The following is a 26,549-nucleotide window of genomic DNA, read 5'->3' on the forward strand; positions in this document are numbered from 1 at the left end:
TAATCAATAATTTCTTTTCTTGTGAGAACTATGTTAAATTGTTGGGTGCTCAATTACATGATCATTCATTCTCCCGGTAGCTGGAATGTCTTTATATATATATATATATATATGTGTGCTGTAAATAGATCAAAGTCCACAATGTCTAAAGAGGGTGGTTGTTGACATGATAGTAATTTTTTGTTAGTTCTAATTATTATTTACCTTTTATCAGCATTGATAAAAACTTTTTAGATGTCTCAAACCTGGTATTTACTACGGTGGAAGAAAAAAAAATATAGTAGGGTTTATTATTTGACTGAGGATTCATAGCAAGTTCAAATCTTGTCATTTTTACAAGCAAATAGAATTCCCATATCACCCTCTCACGCCCTATAAAGTCAAATTTTTTTTTTTTTTTAAAAAAAGGTATATTAAAAAAAATTCACGGCATTTAAAAAAACCCAGAAAGGAAAGTCCAGGGACTTATCAGTAAGAAAAATACGTGAGGGACCTGTATATAATTAGCCATATATACCAATAAAAAAGAGGAAAAAACCAAGAAAAGCATCATCCATGAATGACTAGAAGGTAGGCTTCTGTGAACGCTTGTTTTTTTCTACAAACCCAACCGCCTCTTTTATTCTTCTCATTATTTATTGTGTCTTCTTCTTCTTTATTCCTCGAAGGATCATCGATCAGTGATGATCTCTTTCTCTCCAGCTCCACGATGCATGATCTCTCCCCCGTCGATGGTTTCATGGACGGTTCGTCATCCTCTTCTTCTCCAAAGTTTTTCTTTTGATTTGGATTTAGGGTTTCCATGTTTCGTTTTGAGGATACTGAGTTTTTAGTTCCAGGGGTGCAGTGAAGGAGGGCGTAGACGAGATGATCAAGTATCTTGCCAACGAGCCTTCGGTTGGGCTCTTTTTTGTCCAGCAGCATGCCCAGACCTCCATGCCTTACCTCCTTGGTGTCAAGGTACCCTTGTTCTTCTCTTTTTCTGTTGTTTTTGTATGTTGATTCATATGAGTTGATAGTTTACTTGTTAATCAGAAGGGGATTGTTGTGATTCTTGAAAATTATTGTTAATCAAAAGGGTTTTATTGCGATTCTTGAAATTTATTGTCAATCAAAAGCGTTTATTCTGATTCTTGAAAGTCATTGTTAATTAAGTACTAGCGTTGTCAGTATCAGTCTAATTTTTTGTGGAATGATTTACTATAGATATGCGATTTACTTGTTCTTGTTAGTTGCTTAACTTAGAATTCTGTTGAAATAAAATTGTAGTTTTTGGTACTCGAGAATAAGGTGATTGTTTATTAGTATATCGTCCCTGTGAGGAATCTATTTTATACCTTTAAGTAACTTCCTTGCACATATGGTAATGATTGTATGTTGCTTTGATTGTCTTGGTCTTGTATCAAATACTGATTCTTGAAGATTTGACTTTAAACCAATTCTAATTGGTAGTTACTAGATTCTGGGATCTTTTACTTCCACATCATAATTGCCTTTGCCCTTTGTTGGGGTGGTATCAAATGTTATCAAGTTTGAAAAAGTTGTGTGGATACCCATATGATATATATTTTGTTGTTTCGCTATCTTGATTCATTTGGGCAGATTAAACACAGAATTATATTTTAATTTTAAATCATATAATTAAAGATGAAATGTAGGAAATAGTCAAAATTCCATGAGGGTAAAATGTTGTAACAAAAGGGAAATGATCGAAATGTGCACATTCACACTTTTTCCCCCTTTTTTTTTTGTGGATTTCTAATGCTCTGAAGCTTGCAAAACAAGTTGATCTTTTGTTTTTCATAGGTTCCATTTCATCTTACCTTCAACTCATCATAGTTATTGACTTGTAGGCATTCTATTTTTGCAGCTATGCTCTCTAACCTTATGCCTAATTGAAGTGACTGCCACAGTGCCACTTGCTTCTTAAGCTCCTTCTCCATTTTAGTATGGACATTGTGACTAGCGTCAATTTGTCATCTGATAGCATGAACCTATGTATGTTGATGGTATATTAGCTAGCTTATATAGGTTCAAATTACCTTAATGACAACAATTTGACTAGATTGATATTTTTTATCCTACATTTGTTAAAAGGATTGTTTTAAAATATCTGTAATGAGTTTGCAAGTTTAACTACTATGGTTTGTTTTGTAAAGATCATGAGTGATCAATACTGTACAGGCTTTTGCTATGCATGATTTACTTGTCTCATGTCCTTCTCATCCAGCTTATCATAAGACAAATAAATGTGTTTTTACTTTCTCAGGACAAGGTCATGGAGAAGATACATGAAGTAACCTTGCATACAGAAGATATTGAGGACTCCATCCATGTTGTGAATTCAATGTCAGAATGTGGACTTTCTATTGCTAATGACATGATTCAAGACATAAATAGATCTCTACTTATAATGTCAACATCGCAACCAAAGAGAGGGTAAGATACCTTTACTGTTTTCCTCTACTTGAAGGATATGTTTTGGAGTCATTTCTTTCTTTGTTTTGAATATTAAATGAATTTGTATAATTTTTTGCCTGTCATAACTGTTGTTGGACCTTTTGACAATTATTATGCCTTGGCTTTTTGCTTCATTTAGGCTTTTTCAACATGAAGGCTTGGTTGGGATTTCTGCCACTTAGCCTTCTTATTTATTATCTAAGTCCTTGATTTGTTATGTATTATTGTTTCTTTGCCATTTACAATTTAGATGCTCATCCTTTACTACCTCCATATTTTATTTGAAGCTACAGAATATTACTACCTCCATATTTTATTTGAAGCTACAGAATATAGAACGGAGACCTATATTAGCAGAAGATATGAAGAGTTTGACCTAAAATCTATAATAATGTCAAAAGATTTGGAGTTGATGTTCATTGTTGTGTCCTCCAACTTTGCAAAATATTTATATTGTAGTAGTCAAATCCTTTTTAAGGATAAATAGATCTGCTAACACCCAGTGTAATTAAAAGCGCTAAGCGCCTTTGAGGCGATGAGAATGTAAATCATTTGAGGCGCACACCTAGTGTAATTAAAAGTGCTAAGCGCCCTTGAGGCGATGAGAAAGTAAATCACTTAAGACGGTGAGCGCCACCTGAGGTGCTCGCTTGAGCAACATGAAGCCCTATTCAAAAAAAGTATATAGAGAACATTGGAATTGCATAAGATTGAACTTAAATTAATATAATAATCATCTACACAAAATATTGAAGAACCAAAATAAAATTATTAACATAAAACCATAAAGACAATCCAAACTTTCTAGTTTAGTACGTAAGACCCAATTTAGAATCTTAATTCTAGTCTAATCATCATCTAACTCTTAACCCTGTTAGTCTTTGCTTTACTTTTCTTATGAAGTTCTTGTTTTTTTTTAAATATATTTCTTTGTTTTATTCACTCCTAAAAGGTCTCTCTATATTCCAAAAAGTTGCTTTAATTTATTTTTTAAAAATAGATAACTACACTTTTCAAGTATAATTGTTTATATTTCTTAAACAACATTTATTATTTTATAATATATTTTTCCTAAAAAGCATTTAAAAATGTATAAAACAAAAGAGAAAACTAACAAAGGCAGGACTTTTCTTGCCTTTTTTTTTTGCCCTGCACTTGGGCTGAAGCTGAAGCGCTTGCTTAGGCAGTGCTTTTTTGATGGTGCTTGGCCTAGTTCGTTATGAGGTGCTATAGTCTCATCTCGCGTCGTTTGGGCTCTTAAGCGAGCATTTTTTGCGCTTTTAATATCACCGCTAACACCATTCACTTTGTAATGGCATTTAATCTCACTTTGATGGTTGTGTGTTTATGCTATCTCAATTAACTTGCATGAACTACAGTCTTTCTCATTTATAATTTATTGGGAGTTGAAGTATATTAAATATAAAGGGTACATTTGAAAAAAATAATAATAATATTTAATACTTCACAAATTTTCAAAATGGCCAACTAATAAGGACCAAAGAGAACCTCTAAAATGGGAGAAGTAAAAAGGACCGTATGGAACATATATGTATATGTATATATCTTTTGTATTTTTGTTTTTTTGAACTGCCAGCATGAACTTAAGTCTTGATTATCACATTACAAATTATGTTTTTCCGTTATCAGTATGATTGTGTGTGACATCTTTCTCAATAAGTTTGCACGAAGTCTGGTCTTGGCTGTTCCATTGTACCAGAAATTACTAATTGATCATCTTTCTACAATGCATCATTATTTTAAGTTGTTAAAAGCTAGAACAAGCTAGTTAGTTTTTTTAAGTATCAGCTGATGTATTGTGAGAATCTGATCCAGGTTGATCCAAAATCCATTGTCTGGTTTTTATACAGACAGAAGCAGTTCAAACTGGGCAACAGATTCTGATGCTTATGCAGGCAGTAACCAGGATGACAGTAAAAGTGGACGTAATTACATCTCCACTTTCTTCAATTCAGCGAAGCAGAAAGTTGCTGGCGTCAAATGGTCTCCCCCAAACAAGGGGCCGTTTGAAAGCGTAAAATTTGAGCCTAATGCTGACTCTCATACTTCAAATAAGATTACAACATCTGCAACTGATTGTGGAACCAATCAGAATCTTGTTAATGTTGATGTAGAAGAGTTGCCTTTATCAAGCAATTTTATAAATGATAAACATGAGGAGCAAGAGTCCAGTAGTAGGCATTTGCGAGATGATGACGGGCGCACCCGCAGCGTTGGGTGATACTTTTGATAAATTCAAATCTGACCAAGAGGCCAAGCTAGAGAAATGGCTTCAAGAAGCCTAAATATGAGTGTGCTTATTATAGGAAATTTTGTAAATCAAACGTTTATCTCAAATGCTAGATGAAAAAGGAAACAGTATTTTATGAAATGCTGACTGATTTAATGTACACACTATTTTTATTACAGGCCAGTGAGTGTGCATGGATGAAATTTGTAATGCATTCTTACCTGTTTTGTATCAGTAATGAGCTTCAGGAGCTTCAGGATAAAATGATCAATGCACACACAGTGGTAAGCTTTTCATCAAATCATCTCCATATTTAATAATAATTGTCCGCCGGCTAAGCATCACTGACTTCTATTTACAATGGCTACTAAAATCTTCTGTTTACTATTGACTACAATAATACTAGCACTGTCATAGAATTGCTTCTTGGAGTTACTACCTCTATTACAGGTAATGGTTTACACAACCATAAACTCTCCAAAAAAACAAAACAAATACTAATGGGGTTGGGGTTACTTACTCGCACATATGGCCACTGATTGCTCATTTCATCATAGACTTCAAATTAGATAAGTTTTGTCTATGTTTTCAGACAAAGGCAGGGTTCTTTCAGCCAGCAAGCGAGCTTCTATCAGAGTTTTTCTTTAAAATGAAAACCACCCTCTCAGTATACCAATTAGCATACTAAAATTTCCAGGTCTTCAAGGCATCATTTGAGACAACCAAATCAACTCCTGGTGCAAAGTAAAGAACAAAGTTCTGTGTCTCATATCATTTTAGGTGTAAATTAACGAGAGATTCTTGTATTTAAAGCTTTATTCTCATTGTCATTTTTTGCTTAATATAGTTAAGCATATACTCATTTCAACTTAATTAATTAATTTTAAACATAAAATTAAAACATATTACCCCGATTAAAAATTTATAGAAAATATTAAATAACTAATATTAATCATAAATAATGAGATAATCTTACTATTTCATGATGATAATATCCATCAAATTAAATCAAACCAAACAATATAATAGTAAATATAACATTTTTAATTACACCAAATCAAACAACAATAATGTAAATTAAAATACATAATTTTTACTTGCACGTGATTAACTTAAAATTGCTTCTATTACAAGTAAAGGTTTCCACAACCATAAACCCTCTAAAGAAGCAAAACAAATATTAATGGGGGGTGGGGTCACTCGCATAGATGGCCACTGATTGCTCATATACATGCACGAGAGATAAGAGATAATTACGGTCCGTAGCTACATATGTACAAATACAATGTGTGACTTGAAATCAGTGTTCATGAAGTGGACAACAGCACATGAAGAACATTGAATTATTATAACGAGATACATCAAATATGGTGGTTTATAACGACATACATAAAATATGGTGGTTTAGCAAGGTGATCACTGATCACGAATCCTCCGCCAAGTTATCAACATATTTCACAAATCTCTGAGCAAGGCCTTGCCGTTTACTACTGGTATAGATATTGCTCAAGGATTTCGCCGCTGCCAGTAACTTGGTTTTCTTTAGAGCGTGTGGGATGTATATATCCTCTTGATCTACGGAGGATGTTTCTTTACTTGATGAGGGTTGATTTGCAACCTCCATCAGGGAAGCACTTAGGAGTTTGAACCAGTCTTCCAGAAAACTTGCTTTCTACAATTAAATACATGATCAAATTTACGCATAACAAGATGTTAACTCTGCATTACTCAACATAGCTATGAATTTTACAAACTTAGAACTGACATTCTTTTCCGAGTAAATATATTATATTTCTCATTACTTGTTAAGCTGGCAAAAACTCTAATGCCTATGGCCGGGAATGAAAAAATAACCTTAATAATATTTTGTTGTTTGTTTCCCTTCTGTAATATGATTTTTTTCAGCTCACAAAGGTGATTTAAATACCGTCTATCAAGCATGTGTATCAAATACTACACTAAGTAAACAAATAAATGTTGTACCACAGGGTTTTTGTAAGAGTTGATTTGTTTGTGTACCTATCCATTCTATCACAAGTTATAAGTCGCAGACAATATGAATATATAGCAGCTAAAGGAAAAAAGCTTATCCTAGGAGAAAATTCACTTACTTTGATTAAAAAATCCTTTAAAGCCTGATCATCCTCACTGGATGCAAAGCCAAGCACATGTAAAGAGGTCAAAGTAACCTGTAAAATCAGTGATTCACCAACTCCACCAAGGAAAGAATGTCATATAATTTCATGCATGGGTTAAGATTCACAAATCCAACCTGCTTCTCAAGACTTCCCTTGTACTTGAAACCCGATGGTGTTGAAGTCTGATCTGAATTTAATGTTTCAAGTACATGCACTAGACTTTGAACAACATCAGCAAATGAGTTTCCATAATCTGCATTTTACAAATAACAAAGTACAACAATGATATGATTATAGTTGATCGTTATGTTCAATGAAAGTAGGGGAAATCAATAGTATGCATTAATGCACAAATAATGAAAGCTTACAACATTATATATAAGAATATTACTGCAACATTACAAACAGGAGGACAATGCATAGTATCACTCTCATGGAATTCACAATCAATAACAAGCCCTTAAATTGCGCTCAAGACTTTCAGGTAAGCATAATACAGCTAATTAGCTTTTTAAAATATTCTCAAAATGATTGAAGTCTGCTAGATAAACATATTCTCTACCTCATTTAGCAGTGGTAAAAGGAAAAATTATTGGGTCCATGCAGGATGAATTTCCTCAGTGCATGCTTTTTTTTTTTTTAGATAATAGCAGAACATACCAAACTGGACTATAAAGAGACGAACATACAATCTCTAGGCTACATGCTAAGCAGAACAGTGAAAATATGATATTGACAGAAGAACCATGAAAACACTAAATGAGATAATCAATCAAGTTAACATATCGAATCTGCAACATGAACAGTGAATAATATGTTATATTTTATATTGATAGAAAATTCTTGAAGTAAAGCCATGTCTTATATCATGCATATCAAAATAAATATATATAAAAAGATCATATCAGGAGAACAGTAGTTGATTACCAAGCCTTGATCCTGGCACAGATAATGCAACGGCTGCATGTATCCTAATTTTAAAGTTGGTGGAATCACGTAGCAGTAGTAAAAGAATACTGTAAACGGCCGATGTCCTGCCAAATTGATGAGGGTTAGTCCTGCATTCAAATAAAGAGAAAAGAGATTTCTGCATGTTCTGCCAATCTGTAATCATAAACTTTTATCCCATAACTCATTAACTCATTTGGTATATAATACAATAGAACAAATGAAATGCAAACTCTCCACTTCCCAAAAAAGGTGAGCATCCTAACTATAATGTACATACTAGGACAGAAGACCAGCACTGCCGGAAAGAAGAGACCATGTAAAAGACCAGAAGGACAAGGACAGGTGCAGTGAACAAAACTTTGATGAGATAACTGATGCAATTGATAATGGTGCTCTCACCTCCAGTTTTATTCTTCATTATTGACATGAATACCTAACTGGCCTTAGTGACTTTCTTGACTAACCCAACTTTATCTTAAGATCATATCCATTATATTGTGTCTCATGCAATTCTAATATTCTTAATGCAACCTAGCATTTCTTACCAATATCCTAAAGCTTTTAGTCAGAGTGTGTGTGTGTGTGTGTGCGCGCGCACTTCAATTGATAATATTGTTTCGTTATCACATTCTGTGTAATTTTTCAGTCTTGGCCAAGAAAGAACAGATGGCTAACGCAACTACAACCATAAAAAAGAAGAAGAAATGTCTCAGTCAGAATATGGAAGCTTTGCTAGTTTACTGTTGAACATATGCAATTCCTGATTAAAAGAGAGCAGCTGTTACCAAGACATATTTTTAAGCTTCATTGTGTCATTCATGAATAAATTTCCCAAAGCATGGCAAACATTCCACTGGACCTGGAAAAAATTCAATGCATTCCATATTAACATTATAATGATAATTAGAAAATCACTGGGAAAAGTAAAATTTTTCCCAAAATATTAAAAAAAGATAAACAGAAAGACCGCTGTTGATATAAAAATAAAAAATAAAATAATTTAAAAAAATAAAAAAAAAAAAAAAATAAAAAAAAAACAAAGGACAGCAGAAGTTTCATCTAATGATGGCTCCTTTCAAAAAACTATTGCTTGCCAATATGATGGGATAAAAAACAAACCTTCACATTTCCAGTGGTTACACATGAAACAAATGCTTGCACCATTCTTTCCAGCCAGTCAGAATCTATAAAAGCAGACACTTTCAAAGCATCAGTTGAACTCCTCAACCCAAAGTTGGCTTTACAATCATTATCCAATAGTTGACTGATCCCTCACCAGAGTCGCAGAGGTTTATGCAGTTCGATGTCAAATTTTTCGGCGAAGAATGATCACTAAACTGGATAAACCTTGAAAGATTCCCAAGAGCCCTCACAGCGTTTGATTTGATCTGACAAATAAAAAAAATAAAAAGAATTGCTAAAGGTTTACAATGACAAACACGTGAATTCTCAATGTCAACTAGAATTCCAATAAGGTTAAAGTTTGTGTACCACTGTGAGATCAATTAAACGACTAATGCATCATAGACTTGCAGAAAAGTGGCAAAACCAGCGGAAAAACAGAGATAGAAAGAAATCAAGCAACAACAACAACAATAACAATAATAGGAACAACAACAAAAGAAAAAAGGGGGAAGAACGAGAAAAAGAAAAAGAGATAATATCAGGTCAATATTATACACCTAGACTTGCAACGAACAGGTAAAACATTGATGTTCAGTGAACACAAACAAATCAGAATTAACCTCATCCACCATGAATCGCAAAAAACGGGGGAAAAAGAAGTAAAAAATTCGTTTAAGTGTCCCGTAACCCAAGTTAAAACATTAAAAGTTGCTCCAGGGGCTGCAAGTAAAATAAAACTGACAGGTTATGAGGTGCTTCTAGAAAATGAGGGGGTGGCATGTAAAAATATCCTTAAAATACTCGTTCACAAGCAGAAAGGTTTGCCCAAGCAGAATTGTGAAGTTAAAAATAAGTACCTTGATACATCTAATCCATTATTGATAGGGAATTTGAGTAACAACCGAGGCATGGAAACAAAATCATAAGTACAAAACTTTTCACATATAAAGCAAGAGTTAAATTTAGTCCAACATAAAGAAGAAGGAAATCCATAAACTGAAACATACAGCTAGAAAATCTTTAGGATGAGATGTGGGTCTGACAACCTTACCTTATCACCATCTTTGGTTAACCTTAAAGCACTCTCAACAAGAACAGAAATAGATTCAGGATCCAATTTTAGGGCTGCAGATGTCAAATGTGAGATTAAAAAAAATGATACTAAAAATAAAATATTAGATCAAGGTAAGTTTATTTACTTGAAGAACACTCAGAGTGAGATGTGGTTGCTTTCTGACGAAGTGAATCACATATATTGGCTAACGCCCATGAAGCTGTTATACGGACCTGAATATTGGTTTCAACCATTATGTAACTTAGTTAAATGAATAAACAAGAAAAAAGCCCAAACTAGAAAGAAGAAAAAAGTGAGAGGTAGAATATAATACAGAGGTGGTGGGATCATGTGAGTTAAACTCAGCTGCTCTGATAAACTCATTCAGCACCGATGAACTGGTAAATTGAACAACTCAGATTATTGAATGAAGGACCCATTGGTTGGCTAGTAAATCTTTAAAAATGAAACCACAAGTTAATGCAATATGTCAACAACTCAGATTATTGAATGAAGGAGCCACTGGTTGGCTAGTAAATCTTTAAAAATGAAACCACAAATAAATGCAATAAGTCAACAACTCAAATTATTGAATGAAGGAACAGTTGGTTGGTTAGAAAATCTTTAAAAATGAAACCACAAGTTTATGCAATAAGTCAATTTACCATGAAACAACCTGTGGGAAAAAAGCGATAACACCAATAGCACGACAAGCAGCTGATCTTACAAGTGAAACCTGATCATTCCGTGCTGCAGAGATCTGACGGGAGAAATTTAGTTAGTGGTCAGAAGAATCAAATAGCACATTAATTTATTTTTCTTCAATTACAGAAAAAAAAAAAGTTAATGACAAAAGATATAAATCAAATGCAATGACTTACAGATAAAGAAATAACAAACTCCTGGTTCTCTTTAGTAAAAGATGAGAATACTGGTAAAGTCAGTCCAGCAAAGCATGTAAGTGAGGCTGCCCTCACCTGAAACGACAGTATAATATTTAATTATCCATCAAATAAAACAAATACATAGTATCTGGATGTAATGTGCAATATCCACTCAGGATGAAATAAAACATCAGTTCACTTCCTATATGAACCTTTGAAAACAATGTTAACAGTAACAAAATAATAAGTCTCAAACTACTAATCCTGGAGAAAGAGGCAGCCCAGAAAATAAATCAGTCATGTAGGCAACATTGCTGAAAGTAAGATAAAGAGCAATAACAAGTCATGAATGAAAATAAATGCAACAATTCAGAACTGATGAAAGAAAAAGACAAATGGGGGCAAAAGATCTGTTGCAAGGCAAGAGGGGCTGCCTTTTCAATTTGGGATACAATACTTCCTAGGAAACATGAAAGGTTTAATTGCCGTACAAGTCCCTATAATTGTGTACTTTCTGTCTTTTTAGTCCTTCTAATACTTTTAGGTACAATTAAGTCCTCATATTTAGTCAAGTTGGGCGCTACAGTCGCATTTCTGCCAAATATTTTTATGGAAATGCTAATTAAATCCTCGTATTTAGTCGAGGATCGAGTCGTTGGTCACTACTTAATATGTCAGGTACACTCAGTCATGTAATCACACTCGCCCATCTCTATGCCGTCACGACTAGAGCCAACCTCGGGCTCAAAGCCATGTAGAAACTTAATGCTGTATCTAGTAAAGAACAACAGGTAAGGACTGTAGAGGGTAGCATGCACACAGTGACGAGAACCTATATAGTGATTAAACGCGATATTAGCACGATAAAACAATATACACATAACTTTATAGGTAGTATATTAATTAGTGTTTTATGAACTGCCTCTCAAGCATAAGCCATATTTACATATAACTCCATAATTTTTATATATGTACAAATCCCAGCATTCCTCATTATATGAATTCACCTGCACAAATTACTAATAAAAAAATCCATGCTGAAATCAAATTGGCAGGGAACATGCTGAAGTTATGCCCATGCTCCCATGCTCTCAAAAATATTGTCAAAATCATGAACAACAAGCAAGTAGAATTTACCCGGGTAGTCCTTCAAAACAGTCTAGAACAACCAACATCTAAGAGCTTGTTTGGTGGTTGGTGAGTTAGCCAAACTCTCCAACCAAACAACCCTAAGTTATCCCGTTCATATTTTTATAAAAATTAACAATTTAATTTAATTAATTAATTTTAAAATATTAATATTCATAAAAACTTGTTACAATTAAGAAAATAAAATTAAGTTTAAATTTTTTTAATTTTGACTAGTTTTAATTAAGTTAAAAAGTGTAGTTAGCTCATATATAAATTTTCACACTGAACTAATTTTCGAGAAGATTCCCTTAGACACACAATCTAACTCACCAACTAAACACAACTTTAATATGGTAAAAAAAAATTGACTCACCATAGAGGAACTATGTGATAAAGCCAGAGGTAGATGCTTCATGATCACCTCAGACCAAAGGTTACTTCCAGATAGATGGCCTTCCATACTACACTTGAAAGCCTCAAGACCATTGAGGTCATATGATGGAGCAGAGGAAACCCTTATTCTTCGGCGAAAATCAGAAAGGATTTGGATATCAAGTGATCCACATTCTTCAAGGCCGTCTGTTAACTCAGTCCCTTTGAAGCCAGACGCCGCACGGAGACACTCATCCAAAACCTGAATCACATGTCAGCACCATATGCCTTAATCAGAAACTAAGCTTGTATATATATGATAGATTTGGAAGTAAAAAAGAAAATTAATTTACAGCTGATATCAAATCACACATTTACCATCTCAAACTAAATCAAATTGTTGCTTTAAGAGACGTCATTCACAAGAGAAAACATGTTGGTTTGTGATCGCAAACATAAGTATAATACCAATACCAAAGGAAAAGGAGAGGAAAGAAGACCACATCAACACATGTGTATGGTCTTCAGTACTTAGACATCTCAAAACTAAATATGTGCTAAAATAAAAACACAGGATTACATGGCCAAGTGGCAACTTGGCTAATATAAACAAGCTTTTAAACAATCCAGAATATTGTTTCTTCCAAAATCAAAAGAAGTTCCAACTACCACAGAGGGTGATATACTCCCTACCCCCATCACAATCAATAGTTTGAAAGATGACAGTGTTAACAATGGCAACTTTCTAGACTACAGTATAACCCTTAGATTGCACTCATTGTCATTCAGTCATCCATTACATATTCTTACTATCTAGACTTTTGTCTAGAGGTTCAGAATTAAATATCCATAGCCCCCTAATTGACAATCCAAAAATGACCTGAATAATTTTAAACAAATAAACTTTTCAATAGAGAAAGAAGATTATTTAATAATCTCTACCATGGCAAATTGGCTCAGATATGTGTGAACAATCATGTGGACTGTTGTGTTAACTCGAAAAGTTGAGTGTAGAGTAGAACATAAATTTGTCAATAAATTAGAATTAAATATTGGAATTTAATTTCTGAGGTACAATTTTTTAGATAACCCATACCAATTTTTTTTTTAAATACAGATATTGGAATTTAATCCATGATATAACTTTGAAAGCATAGAATAAACATTGCCGAACTAGGTACACTTGAAGAAAAATATGGCATATGGTTCCATCATAATTTACCCCTTGAATAACCTATAATTCTCCAAAAATGTTGTTACAGTTCCTTACAAATCTTATTAAATTTTTTTTCCTGCACAAACCCCTCCATTTGCATAGAAATGGTAATATTCTCAGCATACAAAATAACAGCATGTTATTTTTTCCCATTTCTACCAAGATGTTCACCGCACAAATATTGATTCATTTTAGGTAAAGAATAAAAGTGATTCGAACCACAAAGTGAGACAGAATATTAACCTTAACACCAGCCATAGTGCATTTCTCGATGTTTGACCCTGGGGATTTCCCACTTTCTCCCCTCCATGAAGCAGAACAGATTTCAGGACTGAATTCATCAGTGCTGCGTGTTTGCAATAAACTGTACACAACAGAAGAGATGCACTCCCACACTCTTGTCACTAAGCTTGGATAATTGTGTATTAATGCTTTGAGAACCTGTGAGCAACGAACAATGATATTTTGATGGGTCAAGTTTAACTGATTTCAGCAAAATTGAAAGTTACCATGAAAAAAACATTATACTGCTAAATGGAAAAAATAGGATTTGAACATAAAAGGTTCTATGCAAGATCTGGCACTCTTATATGATACCATACCACATTTAAAAAATTAGCAGAAGAAATGAGACAAAAGGTGCCTTGAAGATTAAACATGTCAATCAAGTAAACAGGGTTTACCCTGCAACTTTCAATCTATAGGGTATCAATACATAGTTGCACCTTGATTCATAAACCAAGATAAAAGCAAAGTCAAACCTAAAATGGATAAAAGATATGGTCAAATTGTAACAAGGCAAAAGCATGTACATTTCCAAAAGAAAAGTACTGAGAAACTAGTATTTAAAATTTAAATCCAACAAAAGAACTCAAAAACTACTACAGATAAATACAATTGTTAAAAATAACTGTTTAAGAAGAACAAGTGTAATGAAACATTTAGGATGAAGGCGAAATGTATTTTCCAATAATGATAATAATCTGATTATTAGCATATAATCCGACATTTAGCTAACATCAAAAGTACGAAACACCATGCTTCTGGACAGTAGGAGTCAATATCTAAGTGAAGAAATGATGTTCTCACTTCATAAAATGCTCTGAAGTTTCCCACATTACACGTTAACAATTTCTGATGTATTATTTATGACCCAAGGATAGAAAAATTTATAGCGTGAATAACTTAAATCACCATTAACTAACGTACTGTTAGTTTGATAACTATGAATGATTGGCACCCTGCGTTTATTTTAAGGGATTTTGAAATAATTTCAAATCAAAATAAATAATAAATAGTAAATCAACAAACATTGCGCATCATAGCCCTCTATAAAAGGAAAAGACAAACAATGCAATCATCGAGCCAAAGTGAATATGCAGCAATTATCACCTGAAGAGCCTCTAATTTAACAGAAGAATGTCTCCCTCTCTCAGTTAATTGCAGTAGAATATGAGGCAAACTAGATCCTTGCTGCCTATGGGCACAATCTGCATTAATGAAAGCTAGATTAAGTGTCCAAAAATAATAATCTGACCCATGATGTATAATTACTCAGTACCCAACACCTACACTTCTAATGCACACACAAATGTTAACACAGCCACCAAAGATGCTATGTAATTTTGATTGTGTTCCACCCGTCACATTTTTCTTGCATTTTCAATGAGTGACATCCAGTGACATTAAGAAGTCAAGCATCACTTCAAAAACTTACATCCAATAACGAAACATTTTCAGGAAAACTTCATAATTTCCAACATTTAATCACAATTTGAAGGTTGCAAAAAAATCTACAATATTTGCACATTTAAGTTAATGGCAGTGTTAAATGTCAACAATAAAAGCATAACTTAGAAAAACAACATATAAATGATCTAATGACGAAGGTATTATAAAAGAAAGCATTCAGATAACATCTGTTGGAAATAATGGATATACTTCCTGAAAAAAAGAAAAAAACACAATTGAGTACTATGACAAGCGTGGAATGCATGCCACTGATTAAATGCTTTTTCAGGAGCACAGGACTACAGGAGATCCAGCAAAAATAATTACAAGAGCAAGTCCTCGCATAACATATGCTTGCATTTTAAAAAATGAATTGTGAAAGTCTGACTGAAATGGGTGAACTAATAACATGTCTAAGGGTAAGCAAATGGAATTTAAAAGGAGGCAAAGTATACATTTGATTAAAAAACTGGAAGGATAACATTGGAACTTGAAAATATCACCAAAGGAGAATGTGATGAGCAAATAAGACTGTAAAGAAGAGCAATTGTCAAAAGAGAATGTGATGAACAAATATTTTACGCCAACATACAACGCACAGCCAACAGAAAATAACATCCAGTTTGATTGATGGGGCAAGCACTGCCATGTTTAAAGATGCCTCAGATAAAGGAGCTTACATTCATGTTGATATGATGAGAACGCCTAAACAAACTTAGATAACAACGCCAAGAGTAGCAAAGGAAAGTTAGGACGCAGGTGAGGAAATATTTTAAATAATATATGCAACACTAAAGGGATTGATAAAAACCAGCTTAAAAAAGTCTGGATAAATGTAATTGATTGCTCCTGTGCCAATGATTTTCTATGACTGTCAGAACCTAGATAGCTACTGACTCGATCAAATCAAGAGCCCACCATCAGATTACTACAAGAGCTCCATGCTTCATGAAAAGAAGATTAAAATTTGTCTTCGTTAGATCACAGGTGTTTCACTTGTCAATTAACAAGAGACCACAAGAGGACATCACTGAATGTTCTAGTAATAGGATAGAAATATTTTTCAGAATTAGTTGACCTACAAATCAAATATAAACTGTACCAATAAATAATAGATGCTTAAAAAACAAAAAAGACTTTCAACAATGAATTGTGAGATCGTCTAAAAAAAAGAATCAGTATATAATAACAAGTTGCAAGCACAAGCAACAAAATAGAGCAGGACAATGCTTTTCTACACCACTGAAGCTGTGGTTTCAAATTCATCAAAAACAAATTCTCATTTCAAATGAAAGATGAACCTTTTGAAATATCTTCTTCAAGTACTTTTAGGACATTCACAGAGGAAGGTGACCTAGAAAGTGCAGCTTCCAGGCAACTAAGAGCAATTCCCTGTACATGAGACAATATATACAGAACTGAAAAAATAGAATATTTGCAAGACAAAAGTCAAACCAAACCAACCAAAAGACCAATATGCTTGTTTGCAAGGTCCTCCATCATCCAAGCTCGTAAAGATACAATCACACTTGGTAACAATTCTTCAGGCATTCGAGCATATCTGAGAATAAAAGCACAAGTAAAAAAAGATATATATATAACAGTTTCTATGCCCCAATTATTCATTTTCCAAAAAAACATAAAGTTCCATGAAGGAGAAATGACTCCAGAAGACCAAGCATAAACAAGAAAGGAACACTAAGACAAAAAATATGAAGTTGGAATCATACGGTGTAGCAGATATAAGAAATGAGAGAACTTTGAACAAGGGTGTCGACAATCCACTGTGAGGTTGATGCTGAATCAAGTATAGAATACCTGCACCATAAGGAATGAGGTCAAACACAGTCTAACAACTGTACATTCAAACAAAAACAGTAAATCAGCTCAAAGAAAAAACTAACAGCCAAAAATTTACAACCAAAAATCTACAATTCACAAAATCGTGACAAGATGAGATTGGGGCATTATTCAGATAGATCTGACCACCAACCCAAAAAGATGGTTAACCAAAAACTTGATTCATGGTCAAAAATGAATACCCTCTTGCTTTTTTAGAGGATCAACGCAGGACCTCATTTTTATAAAATAAGTAAGCAGAAGTGGAACAGATCTTGCTTAATTTTAATTTTTCTTGATACTCTTCTTGACTCTAATGTTCTTTAATTAATATTTTTACTTTTTCCTTAAAAGTTATAGTCTCAAAAAAACATACACACTAATATTTTCACAGGCTAGAATCTCTAATGGAAAGTCATTTCAGATAAGTCAAAGAAAGAGCATGGCACTGGTAATAAAATCTAGATAATGTCAATACAAGTAAATTCGTAAAGACGCATTCCATAACAACAAATAGTTTAGGTCATCACCTGCTGAAGCAAGAACATAGTACTGAATCTCCTGATTATAAAAACAAAATAACACTGATAATATATAAATTTGTCAAAGCAAATTCCACAAATATAAATAAAGTTTAGACTATCCACTTGAAGTCACTTATCCAAATGTTAAAACCAAATGAAATAATTACCCAACCTTATATTATATTCAAAATTGAGAACTTCAGATCTTGTAGTAACTTTTTGAAAAGTTTAACAATCCACCCAACCTTAAATTACATTTACAAATCTCTTAATACCTCTGTGCAGTTGCATCAATATATGTCCAAGTGAGCTAGAAAGGGTGGTAAACGACCCACACTTAATGGACCCTTTGTACTCTGCTACTTGCAGAAAAAACAATGCGTGTCTATCCAACATGGCAGCTAGAGTTGAAGCTGCTGCAATTCGAATCTGCGGACATGATCAGAAGAAGTTGTCAGCACAACATTCACAATATTATAAAGACAAGAAATCAAATGATGTGAACAAAATTGATCAACCAAGAAGTATCAATGAAGGCTGCGCACAACAAGATGTAGCAAAGTTGTGCAATATTTGCAGAACAATCAACCATGCAGAACGCAAGTTGAAGTTCCAGGGGATTAAATTCGAAGGGAAGATACTTCACAAGACACTAACAACTAAACCAGAGTACACTACCTTGGATATCGGATCAAAAAGCAAACATGTCATAAGAGTAGCTGGATATCTCCTGCAGAAACAGAGAAAAGAAAATTAAGAGTGAGGGCTGAAGAAAGCATGAAAATTCCAGTAGAAGAAAGTTAAACTAGGGGTGGAGTCTTTTAGAAATTGAATACCTATAAGAGGTAGTCGTTATTTGAATCTATTACCCAGTTACATTTTCTTACATAGATTAGATGCCCATGCTATATATACAGTTAACTTGATGCATGACAATAAGAACAAAAAATGAAATGAAATCAAAATATAAAAGTGACAGATACTTGTATTCCACCTTTTTAGTTATACAAATGCCCATACTACACGGCTAACTTGATACATGGTGATAAGAACATAAAATGAAATGAAATAAAAATAGAGGTGACAGATACAGGTTTCCAATTTTCCCACCAAAAAGAAAAAAAGGAGTCTAACTGGAAAATTAGCAATCAGAAAAGGAAGAAACAAAAGCATAAGGAGAAACCATTAAAATATTACCTTGGTTGTAACACATCAGTTTCTGGCAAAAGAATTGTCCAAAGGGAAGTAAGTGACTTTGGATCAGCATGACAGATAGCCTAAAGCAAAAAGTTGGAAGAAGGCACAAAACCATATCTTAACAACCATATGAACAATTAGCTTATCAAAGTTATCAAAATCTCACACAAACTTAAGAAGACAAAAAAATTGATTACTGAACTCATATACAAAAAAAGGAGCTTGATAAGTGCTTGTGCGATATGAATGCGAAGCGTTCATTCCTTATGTTGAGCATTACTTTTCTCAGGTTTTTACATTAATATGTGTGTTTTTATGTTACTTTTATGCAGGTTGGGTTGTGAGGCCGAGTATGAAGGAAATAGGCCAATGTGGATCATAATGCACCTATTTTAGAGAAGATCTTGCTAAGGTTCAAACGCGAAGACATAGGGTCGGTGTGAGATGCTAGAGTGTGCGCCAACCTCCTCGTGATTCGAGTGAGCACATTCATTTGGAGAGGGCACAAAAGGCGGTCACACTCGAGCATTCCGACTTATGCATAAAAAGAACAAGAGATCCACCAACATGTACATCATTGAAGAAGCAAGTGATTCACGAGCGTAAGCGTGTGCCCGCTTTGCGTTACTCCCAATGAAAGTATGGAATTCGGGAGTATTTCCGAGAGATCTTGTAGCATGTAGTATAGTAAAAACATCAGTAGCAAGTCTTTGATAGCAGACCGCATTCACGACCGGCAGAAATCGAGAGGAGAATCCACACGGTGGGCATGTGGAAATTCCACATGGGCATGTGACATCATACACGCCCGTGTAGTCGCCCGATTCTAGCCCTATTTAAAGCCGATTTCAGCCCCGATTTCAGTATTCTTTTCTCCATCTTTTCCCCAACTTGTGAGAGGGCTTCGGCTAGGGTTTTGAGAGGTATTGGCTAGGTTTTTGGAAAGGTTCTACGGCTCCGACATCGTGATTCCATTAGGAAGAAGGTTGGTAAGGGAGCTTCGATCGAAGCGTATCCTATACCGGACGAAGGAATCCTTGAACGACTAGTAGAGGACTCTCCACAAGACCATCGACACGACCATCGAGGGGGTTTCTTTATGGATTCATTGCTTTTACATTCGATTTCTTTGATTGTACTAAGCTCCATGGAGAGCCAAACCCCTAGTGGGTACTTGGATGATTGTGAACCCTAGGATGTATTCGTTTCATTGAACTTCTTTATTATGCTTTCAATAAATTGATGTTTATTGTGAGTTCCAACCTTGAATGCTTGATTGTATGAACATTTCCCCTAGAGTGACACTCGGGTTGAGAGTTCTTGTTGGCAACCTTGTGAGTGAGTGACACACCACGAGCGTTAGACAAAGCTAGGTTGGAGAGGGTTGAGAGGGTCAGTCGAGAGGTACAGGAGCATCCCCTTTCCCCTCCGATGTGATAGATTCTACCTCCGTTCCTCGAGTTCTTTGCGGCCATAATAGAGTGAATGGTCTAAGGGATGAACCTCCGCTAGGGCCTAGTTGCGCGTGCAATGGAGTGAAGCGTTGAGAGGATCTTAGTATCTAAGGCTTAATTGTGGCTAGGGACCTTCCGCCTGGACCAAAGAGTTAGGTCTATTTTTAGGAAGAGATTTATCACCTGGAATCCCTAGAGCTCATTGCAACTCTATGCGAGTGCGAGGTGTTGAGATTGTTCGATTTATCCTCCGGGACATATATAGAGTTAGGCATAGTTGACCTTAGATTTGGGACTATGTATGTAAGGATTTCCACGACTCACCATGGCATTGATTAGGAAGCATAATAGAGAGTTCTTGCACTTGAAGCAATTATCCTAGGTGAAGCATCATCCGAGTACCTCATCTTTATCGATTGCCTTACCCCCTTCTTTACTTTTACTCTCTTACTTGTTGCTTTTATTGTTGAGAATTGAATCATTTCCACACTTATCACTGTTGATATTCCACATAGCTAAGAATCGAATTAAGTGTCTTTACTCCCTACTCCCTGTGGATTCGACCCCGCTCACCCGGGATTATTACTTCGACAAACCTGTGCACTTGCGGGATATAAGCAAGGGGAACTTGTCAGAGCTGGATACCAATTTCAAGGATCTCAAAGTAAAACATCCCTTGGTAGATTTTAGGAATTTATATTTCAATATTTCAGACCTATTGAGGGAACAATTAAAAAAAAATCAACCAAAATAAGATCATGCGCAAGCTGGGCCCAGTCTGCAGTCATATTCCTTTCAACTTATTCCCAACTACTTATAGAATCTTAAGTTTAAACAAAGTTCAATCATAAATCCACAATTCATCACACATACTACAGATAAATAAGATTTACTTTCTGCCGTGCATACCAAATTTTGATACCCTCAACAGTTTTCTTTCCATTTTATTTACATTAGGAAGGACTAGAATTATATCACAACCTCTGAAGTAAAAACCCACATGTGAATTTATGCTTTGTGATTAAATATCCTAGTTTGGATATATCTAGATTTTCTACGGCAAATACCTCAACGAGAACAACTATTGACATTTGTGACCTTCAATATGAGAGATAATCAATTCAGGAAAATACATGAGAAACTATATTAATTCACAAAATTCCCCAAATTATAATATATGCAATTAAACAATACTACTAAATAAGTAAAAATTCAGTTAATAGCTATTGCAAAGGTTGAACAAAATTAGTAAAGGTCAAAAGATACTAAGATCTGATCATGTGGCAAATGTAAAGACCAATAAATTCTAAAAAGAATACAAAAATGATATTAAAGGAAGACCAAAAGAAAGAAATGGTTAGGGAAAACCTAGGTATTTGACTGTATATTATGCAAAATCTTGGGTAAAGGTCCAAGGTTCCAACACATTCCATATGTTGGCATATGAACAAGGGAAAAAAGTTGATTTGCACATAATAAAAAGAAGCATTTCCGACTCCCATGAAACTTGGAACAAAACCAATTGCAAAAAAAAATTTCAAATCAAGGGCTAAATATAGCACAAAACTAGTAGTTTGACTGTATAACGGATAAGGGTGGGCTTTTAACTGTGAGCATAGTCATCATCTGCACAAGTGCATATTAATTAAATCATAAGTTCATTTAGCTTAGTTTTTCAGTCTCTACCACCAAATTGCTAATTTATCAATTACTCTAATTGAATGCAAAAAAAGAAAAGTCAAGTCAAATGAACTACTATACCAGTAAAATAGTTTCCATTGACTTAAATAATTGAGCAGATAACACAAAAAAATTAAGATTCAGGCAAAAATGCCTAAGACATTCTAATTTCATGTGAGAATCAAGACTCAGGCCACCAGATGTGGAACATATGGACAGACACCTATTGTAATTTTGTCACTTTGCTATTCTTGAAAATTTTTTTAGTAAACTTTAACAAAATTGGGTGTGCGACACATGCAGCATGGAAAGCTAAAATGTAATTGGCATAAGTCACCTGGCTTATAATTTCAAGGCAAGCATTGTGCTGCTAATAGCCCATGACAAAGAAAGTCTTTCTGATAATAGTCAGAATCACTCATATTGATCACTAATACAAGGTCCAATAGAGGTTGGATTTATTTGAACTTGAAAAAAAAACTATAATTTTTTACAACATGTTCTTCATGTGAAAAAAAATGACCATCACAGGCATTGATTAAAAACCGTGCTAACATATTCTGGACAGGTCCTTCTCTAGGGAATTTTAGCATACCAGATAATGAGGTCCAAAACATACATACACACACATACACACACACACCGACATATATATATATATATATCAGATAATGATTTACAAGAAATAACAGATATAAGATGTACACCAAAAAATAGTAAGACTTCACCTGTACACAATTTATTGCAGCAATTCGAGCCTTAGAACTTCGAAAGGGATCTTCAAATTTAGCAAAACCATCACCATCACTTTGATCAGAATCAGATGATGTAAAGCCGTTTTTTGAGAGTTCACTATCTGAAGAACTCAAGGATTTTGGAACTTGCATGAGAGTCTCTTTTTTGCGGAGGTGAGGGGGTTTATATCGACCATGCTCATTTTTACTAGATTCCACAAATCTAGATTTATGGTTTGAAGTACCATTTTCCTTGTTAACTGAACCAATGGTTGTAGGAACTAAGAAGGATCTGCTAGAGAGGCCGTAAGTAAAAAACATTTGCAATGTTGACACAAAACCTGCCACCTTACAGTTCATAAAGAAAAAATAAATTTATTAATACCAAATTGATGCAATAAAACCTTAACTTAATAAAGGTTGAGGTCATACATGGCCTGAGAGGGATCCTTTTGGATCCAATAAAATCATATGCAAACAATGGAGAAGAGTGGCATAAAACCTGCACACAAAAATATGATGAATTTTAAAGTTCTAGATTTCTGGCTCCTACATGGCAAATGAGATTGGAAAATGTTAATACTGATACCTTGACATTACATAGTCTTCGATAATCAAGTTCTTTGATGCCAAGAAATCCATAGCTTTCCTCAAACCCTAGTTAAGTTTCAGATGTTTAAAGAATAAAGAATTAAAAAAAGGAACGATAAAAAAAAATCCATTCCTCACCTCAAGTACACAGTGCCACAAATTTGCTGAAATAGATGATCCAAGTTTTGATAAGGCCTCGCCTGTTAATACATATGCAATAGTCTGCATCTCCCACAAACTTTTGGATGTGGAATATACTACTCTGATATCAGTGGCAGGTGACAGAGAGAAATTTGACTGATGTATTGTAAGCAGCTCAGTGTGCAAGCATGAAATAAGACAAAGAACAATGCCAACTAGTTCTGTATTGTCTGATAATGAACTCTTTGGTCCATAACCTCTATAAATATGCCTGAAATTTGAAAACTTAACACTTAAAAATCAGAACCCTAATAAATAGTGAAATTTTTAGAAGATTATATTCTTATAACAATGAACTTTTCATGATCTAACAGGTTGATTGAAGACAAAGTATAACATATCTTTTGAATAATGGCAATTTCTTAACATGAAACTATAACTATGGTAAGAAAATAATTGCATAAGCAACGTCAATTCTAGCTCAATTTTATGGGTAGGCACTTTCTATGATTGACCAGTATTCAATGCCAAAAACAATGAATTATTCACGATCTAACAGGTAGATTGAAGACAAAGTCTAGCATAACTTTTGAATGATGGCATTTTCTTAACACAATACTGTAACCATGGTAGGGATCGTATAAACAGCATCAATTCTTTCTCAATTTCATGGTCAAACACTATCTATAGTTGACCAATAACAGACGACCACATATACAAGATATAACAATAAACTATTTGTGGAAACCACCTCAGGAAATTAGCTTTATAGCTAAGATGGTCCACAGACCACAGTGGTTTTAGAACAACCAAAATAAGCCAGGCCATACCTTTATTTTTGGTTAGGTGATTTTGATGAATATAAATAGCGGCCAACTAAAGCATAAGCCTAATAAGAAAATTTTGAACTGACAGTTTGGTCTCAGGTTTGGCCCAAGGATAGGAATTAGGTGTCCCTATCCATTTACAACCCTAATAATATGCAATTTTCATATAACCACCACAAACAAAGTGGGTAGATCACATTACTAAAAGAATTGAGCTGATATAGCAAACCTGATAATCTCTAGAATCTCAGATATCACATCAACTCTAGCAGTGCGCACTTTAGCAAAATTAACTGCATCAGCTTCACACAGCAACTGCTTTGTGAGCTTTTCAAAGAAGTTAAGTATAATGGTCCATGATGATGAGTTGATTTCCAGACGAATACTACAAGTGACATCATGAATCTGCATCAAGTGATAGTGAGACCACAACAACTAGTAAGTAGTTTGTGATGCAAACATTAACTTAAGAATCTAGGCAAAAAGCTATTACAAGCAGAGACAGCCTATATACACCCATCAATCATGTATAGTATGAAAAGCAACTTGGTCATATCTTAACATTTTCAACGATATCAATGATCAAACTTCATAAACACTAAGCACATTTGATAAATATGTATCAGAACTCATGGTGTCTCTTTCAAATTTCTAGAGCCGCTCACTAGGCACAAGACACTACTCTAAAACCCTTAAACAATAATTGAACACATAGAATGCAAAGTTCCCAAACGTCAAAAGACTAAACATGCCAAGCAAATATACTTTCCGTATTGATCACACTAATAAATAAAAACAGGACATAAGATTCAAAAAAGTTAATGATTTACCCAACGTTCAATGCTAAATTATTGCTGCCATTTATATACCAAAAAAACTTTAACTGTCAACACAACAAGAAAGGATACATTTGTATCCTAGAGCACAAGAAGTACGTACAAGAAAATAGAAAAGAAATGGGACTTGTTAATTACATAAAACCTTCAAGCATATTCACCATGCAAGCATCATTGAGCATATTATTACTCACATATTGGGAAAAACGTCACTGCTAGATATGAGCAAAGAGTGATATAGCAACTGAGGGTTTCTATGTTTAAAACAATAGTGAGAATGTAGGATTCTTTATAGCTGACTCAATGTACAATTGCAGGCAAACATTATCATTCACCATAGAATCACATCTACCAACAAGACATTATTATTGGATCTAGTAACTTAACACTCATTCAAGTAAAACAAACCATTGCACCTGTACAGGAGGGGAAAAAAGCAAGAAGATAACATTCATCAATCTTGAAACAAGAAGTGAACAGCAAAATCCCAAGTTGATGCTCCATATATGGAAAATTCAGTAACCACTCCCATTTTGAACATCAAGAATCAAGGAACAGAATCCTTATTCCAACAAAAGAAAATCGGATAGAGGTTACCAAGTGACAGATCTGGAGTGAAGCCGCAGCAGCATCAGGGCACTCCAATGTAGCAGACGCGAGCCCAGCAAGAAGCACCAAATCCGAAGTGATCTGAAGCCGCAAAAGAGAGTTTAGAATTTCTCAGAAAGAAATACAAACCAAGAAAACCGCATTTACCTCGTGAGAAGGCAATTGGGCGGCAGCGGCGATCAGAGAGGCGGAGGGATGGGAGAGGATGACGTTCTGAAGGAGAGTGAGAAGGGAAGAGGGAGGAGGAGGGTTTAGGGTTTCGTCTCTGAGTGTGAGGAACGACGTCCGCCATGATCGCACGTCGGGCGATGGAGACGCCATCGTCGGAGAGCTCTCATTCAAAAAACCAAGAAACAATGAGCTGAAGATGTCTTTCTAAATCTTGAGGAGAGGCCGTGGGCTCTATTTATAGGAAGCTTTCGTAATGTTATAGCGCGTTTTTTAAGTTAGATATCAGCCCATTTCACAAATAATGGGCCGGGCCACGCAATTGTGATTCAAGGATCAGAAATTTTTTTTTCTCCAAAAATAAGATAGATTTAGTCAGTATTAATCAAGATTAAATATTTTTTAATTTTACTAATAATTATTTCAAAAAAAATTAATTAAATTGTGTATTCTGAATCACCAAAGTTGTGTAGAAGTAGATTATCCAAATTAAATTGCGTATTTTGATTTTCTTTCTTCCAGGGACTTGGAGCAAGGTGCTCCAGCAGAATTGGCGTTCTCTCAAGGCGAGGACTAGTACTGGTGTTGCCTAGGGGTTTTTTTCTCTAGCTAACTACTTGTGTTGTTTTTTCTCTA

The 26,549-nt window shown here is 34.5% G+C and overlaps 2 protein-coding genes across 5 annotated transcripts; one reads left to right on the plus strand and one right to left on the minus strand.

Annotated features, from left to right (window-relative positions):
• Positions 1-531: 531 nt before the first annotated feature.
• Positions 532-4,945, plus strand: LOC120265689. Of its 3 annotated transcripts, XM_039273641.1 has the most exons (5): positions 532-570; positions 669-746; positions 848-960; positions 2,270-2,439; positions 4,297-4,945. In XM_039273641.1, the coding sequence occupies exons 2-5, from the start codon at positions 710-712 to the stop codon at positions 4,700-4,702; spliced, it is 726 nt and encodes a 241-aa protein (XP_039129575.1). In that variant the 5' UTR covers positions 532-570; positions 669-709; the 3' UTR covers positions 4,703-4,945. The 3 variants fall into 3 exon arrangements, with proteins under 3 accessions (XP_039129575.1, XP_039129587.1, XP_039129580.1); XM_039273653.1 differs by lacking the exon at positions 532-570 and having other exon boundaries at positions 582-746; XM_039273646.1 differs by lacking the exon at positions 532-570 and having other exon boundaries at positions 608-746; positions 840-960.
• A 998-nt stretch (positions 4,946-5,943) lies between these two features.
• LOC120259892 (HEAT repeat-containing protein 6) lies at positions 5,944-26,106 on the minus strand. Of its 2 annotated transcripts, XM_039267352.1 has the most exons (28): positions 25,893-26,106; positions 25,734-25,826; positions 24,530-24,705; positions 23,471-23,744; positions 23,331-23,398; positions 23,174-23,243; positions 22,736-23,089; positions 18,874-18,953; positions 18,355-18,406; positions 17,952-18,105; positions 17,044-17,131; positions 16,778-16,874; positions 16,615-16,705; positions 14,975-15,072; positions 13,826-14,023; positions 12,368-12,628; positions 10,861-10,956; positions 10,645-10,739; positions 10,314-10,377; positions 10,125-10,212; positions 9,977-10,050; positions 9,077-9,188; positions 8,920-8,984; positions 8,586-8,659; positions 7,777-7,883; positions 6,984-7,102; positions 6,823-6,900; positions 5,944-6,383 (listed from the first exon to the last, which is right to left on the minus strand). In XM_039267352.1, the coding sequence occupies exons 1-28, from the start codon at positions 26,064-26,066 to the stop codon at positions 6,135-6,137; spliced, it is 3,549 nt and encodes a 1,182-aa protein (XP_039123286.1). In that variant the 5' UTR covers positions 26,067-26,106; the 3' UTR covers positions 5,944-6,134. The 2 variants fall into 2 exon arrangements, with proteins under 2 accessions (XP_039123286.1, XP_039123293.1); XM_039267359.1 differs by lacking the exons at positions 25,734-25,826; positions 25,893-26,106 and having other exon boundaries at positions 23,471-23,758; positions 24,530-24,602.
• Between the last annotated feature and the right edge of the window lie 443 nt (positions 26,107-26,549).

The sequence above is a fragment of the Dioscorea cayenensis genome, chromosome 1, assembly GCF_009730915.1.
Source record: "Dioscorea cayenensis subsp. rotundata cultivar TDr96_F1 chromosome 1, TDr96_F1_v2_PseudoChromosome.rev07_lg8_w22 25.fasta, whole genome shotgun sequence".
Lineage (NCBI taxonomy): Eukaryota > Viridiplantae > Streptophyta > Magnoliopsida > Dioscoreales > Dioscoreaceae > Dioscorea > Dioscorea cayenensis.

What these genes read in the sequence shown, in the direction of transcription:
- LOC120259892 (XM_039267352.1), bottom strand. Translation starts at nt 26,066, where the DNA reads ATGGCGTCTCCATCGCCCGACGTGCGATCATGGCGGACGTCGTTCCTC. An exon ending in AGGGAAGTCTTGAGAAGCAG is followed by an intron (nt 6,901 to 6,983) that starts GTTGGATTTGTG and finishes CTGATTTTACAG; the next exon opens with GTTACTTTGACCTCTTTACA. An exon ending in TAAAGGATTTTTTAATCAAA is followed by an intron (nt 6,384 to 6,822) that starts GTAAGTGAATTT and finishes ATTTAATTGTAG; the next exon opens with AAAGCAAGTTTTCTGGAAGA.
- LOC120265689 (XM_039273641.1), top strand. Translation starts at nt 710, where the DNA reads ATGCATGATCTCTCCCCCGTCGATGGTTTCATGGACG. An exon ending in CGTCGATGGTTTCATGGACG is followed by an intron (nt 747 to 847) that starts GTTCGTCATCCT and finishes CCAGGGGTGCAG; the next exon opens with TGAAGGAGGGCGTAGACGAG. An exon ending in CTTACCTCCTTGGTGTCAAG is followed by an intron (nt 961 to 2,269) that starts GTACCCTTGTTC and finishes TTACTTTCTCAG; the next exon opens with GACAAGGTCATGGAGAAGAT.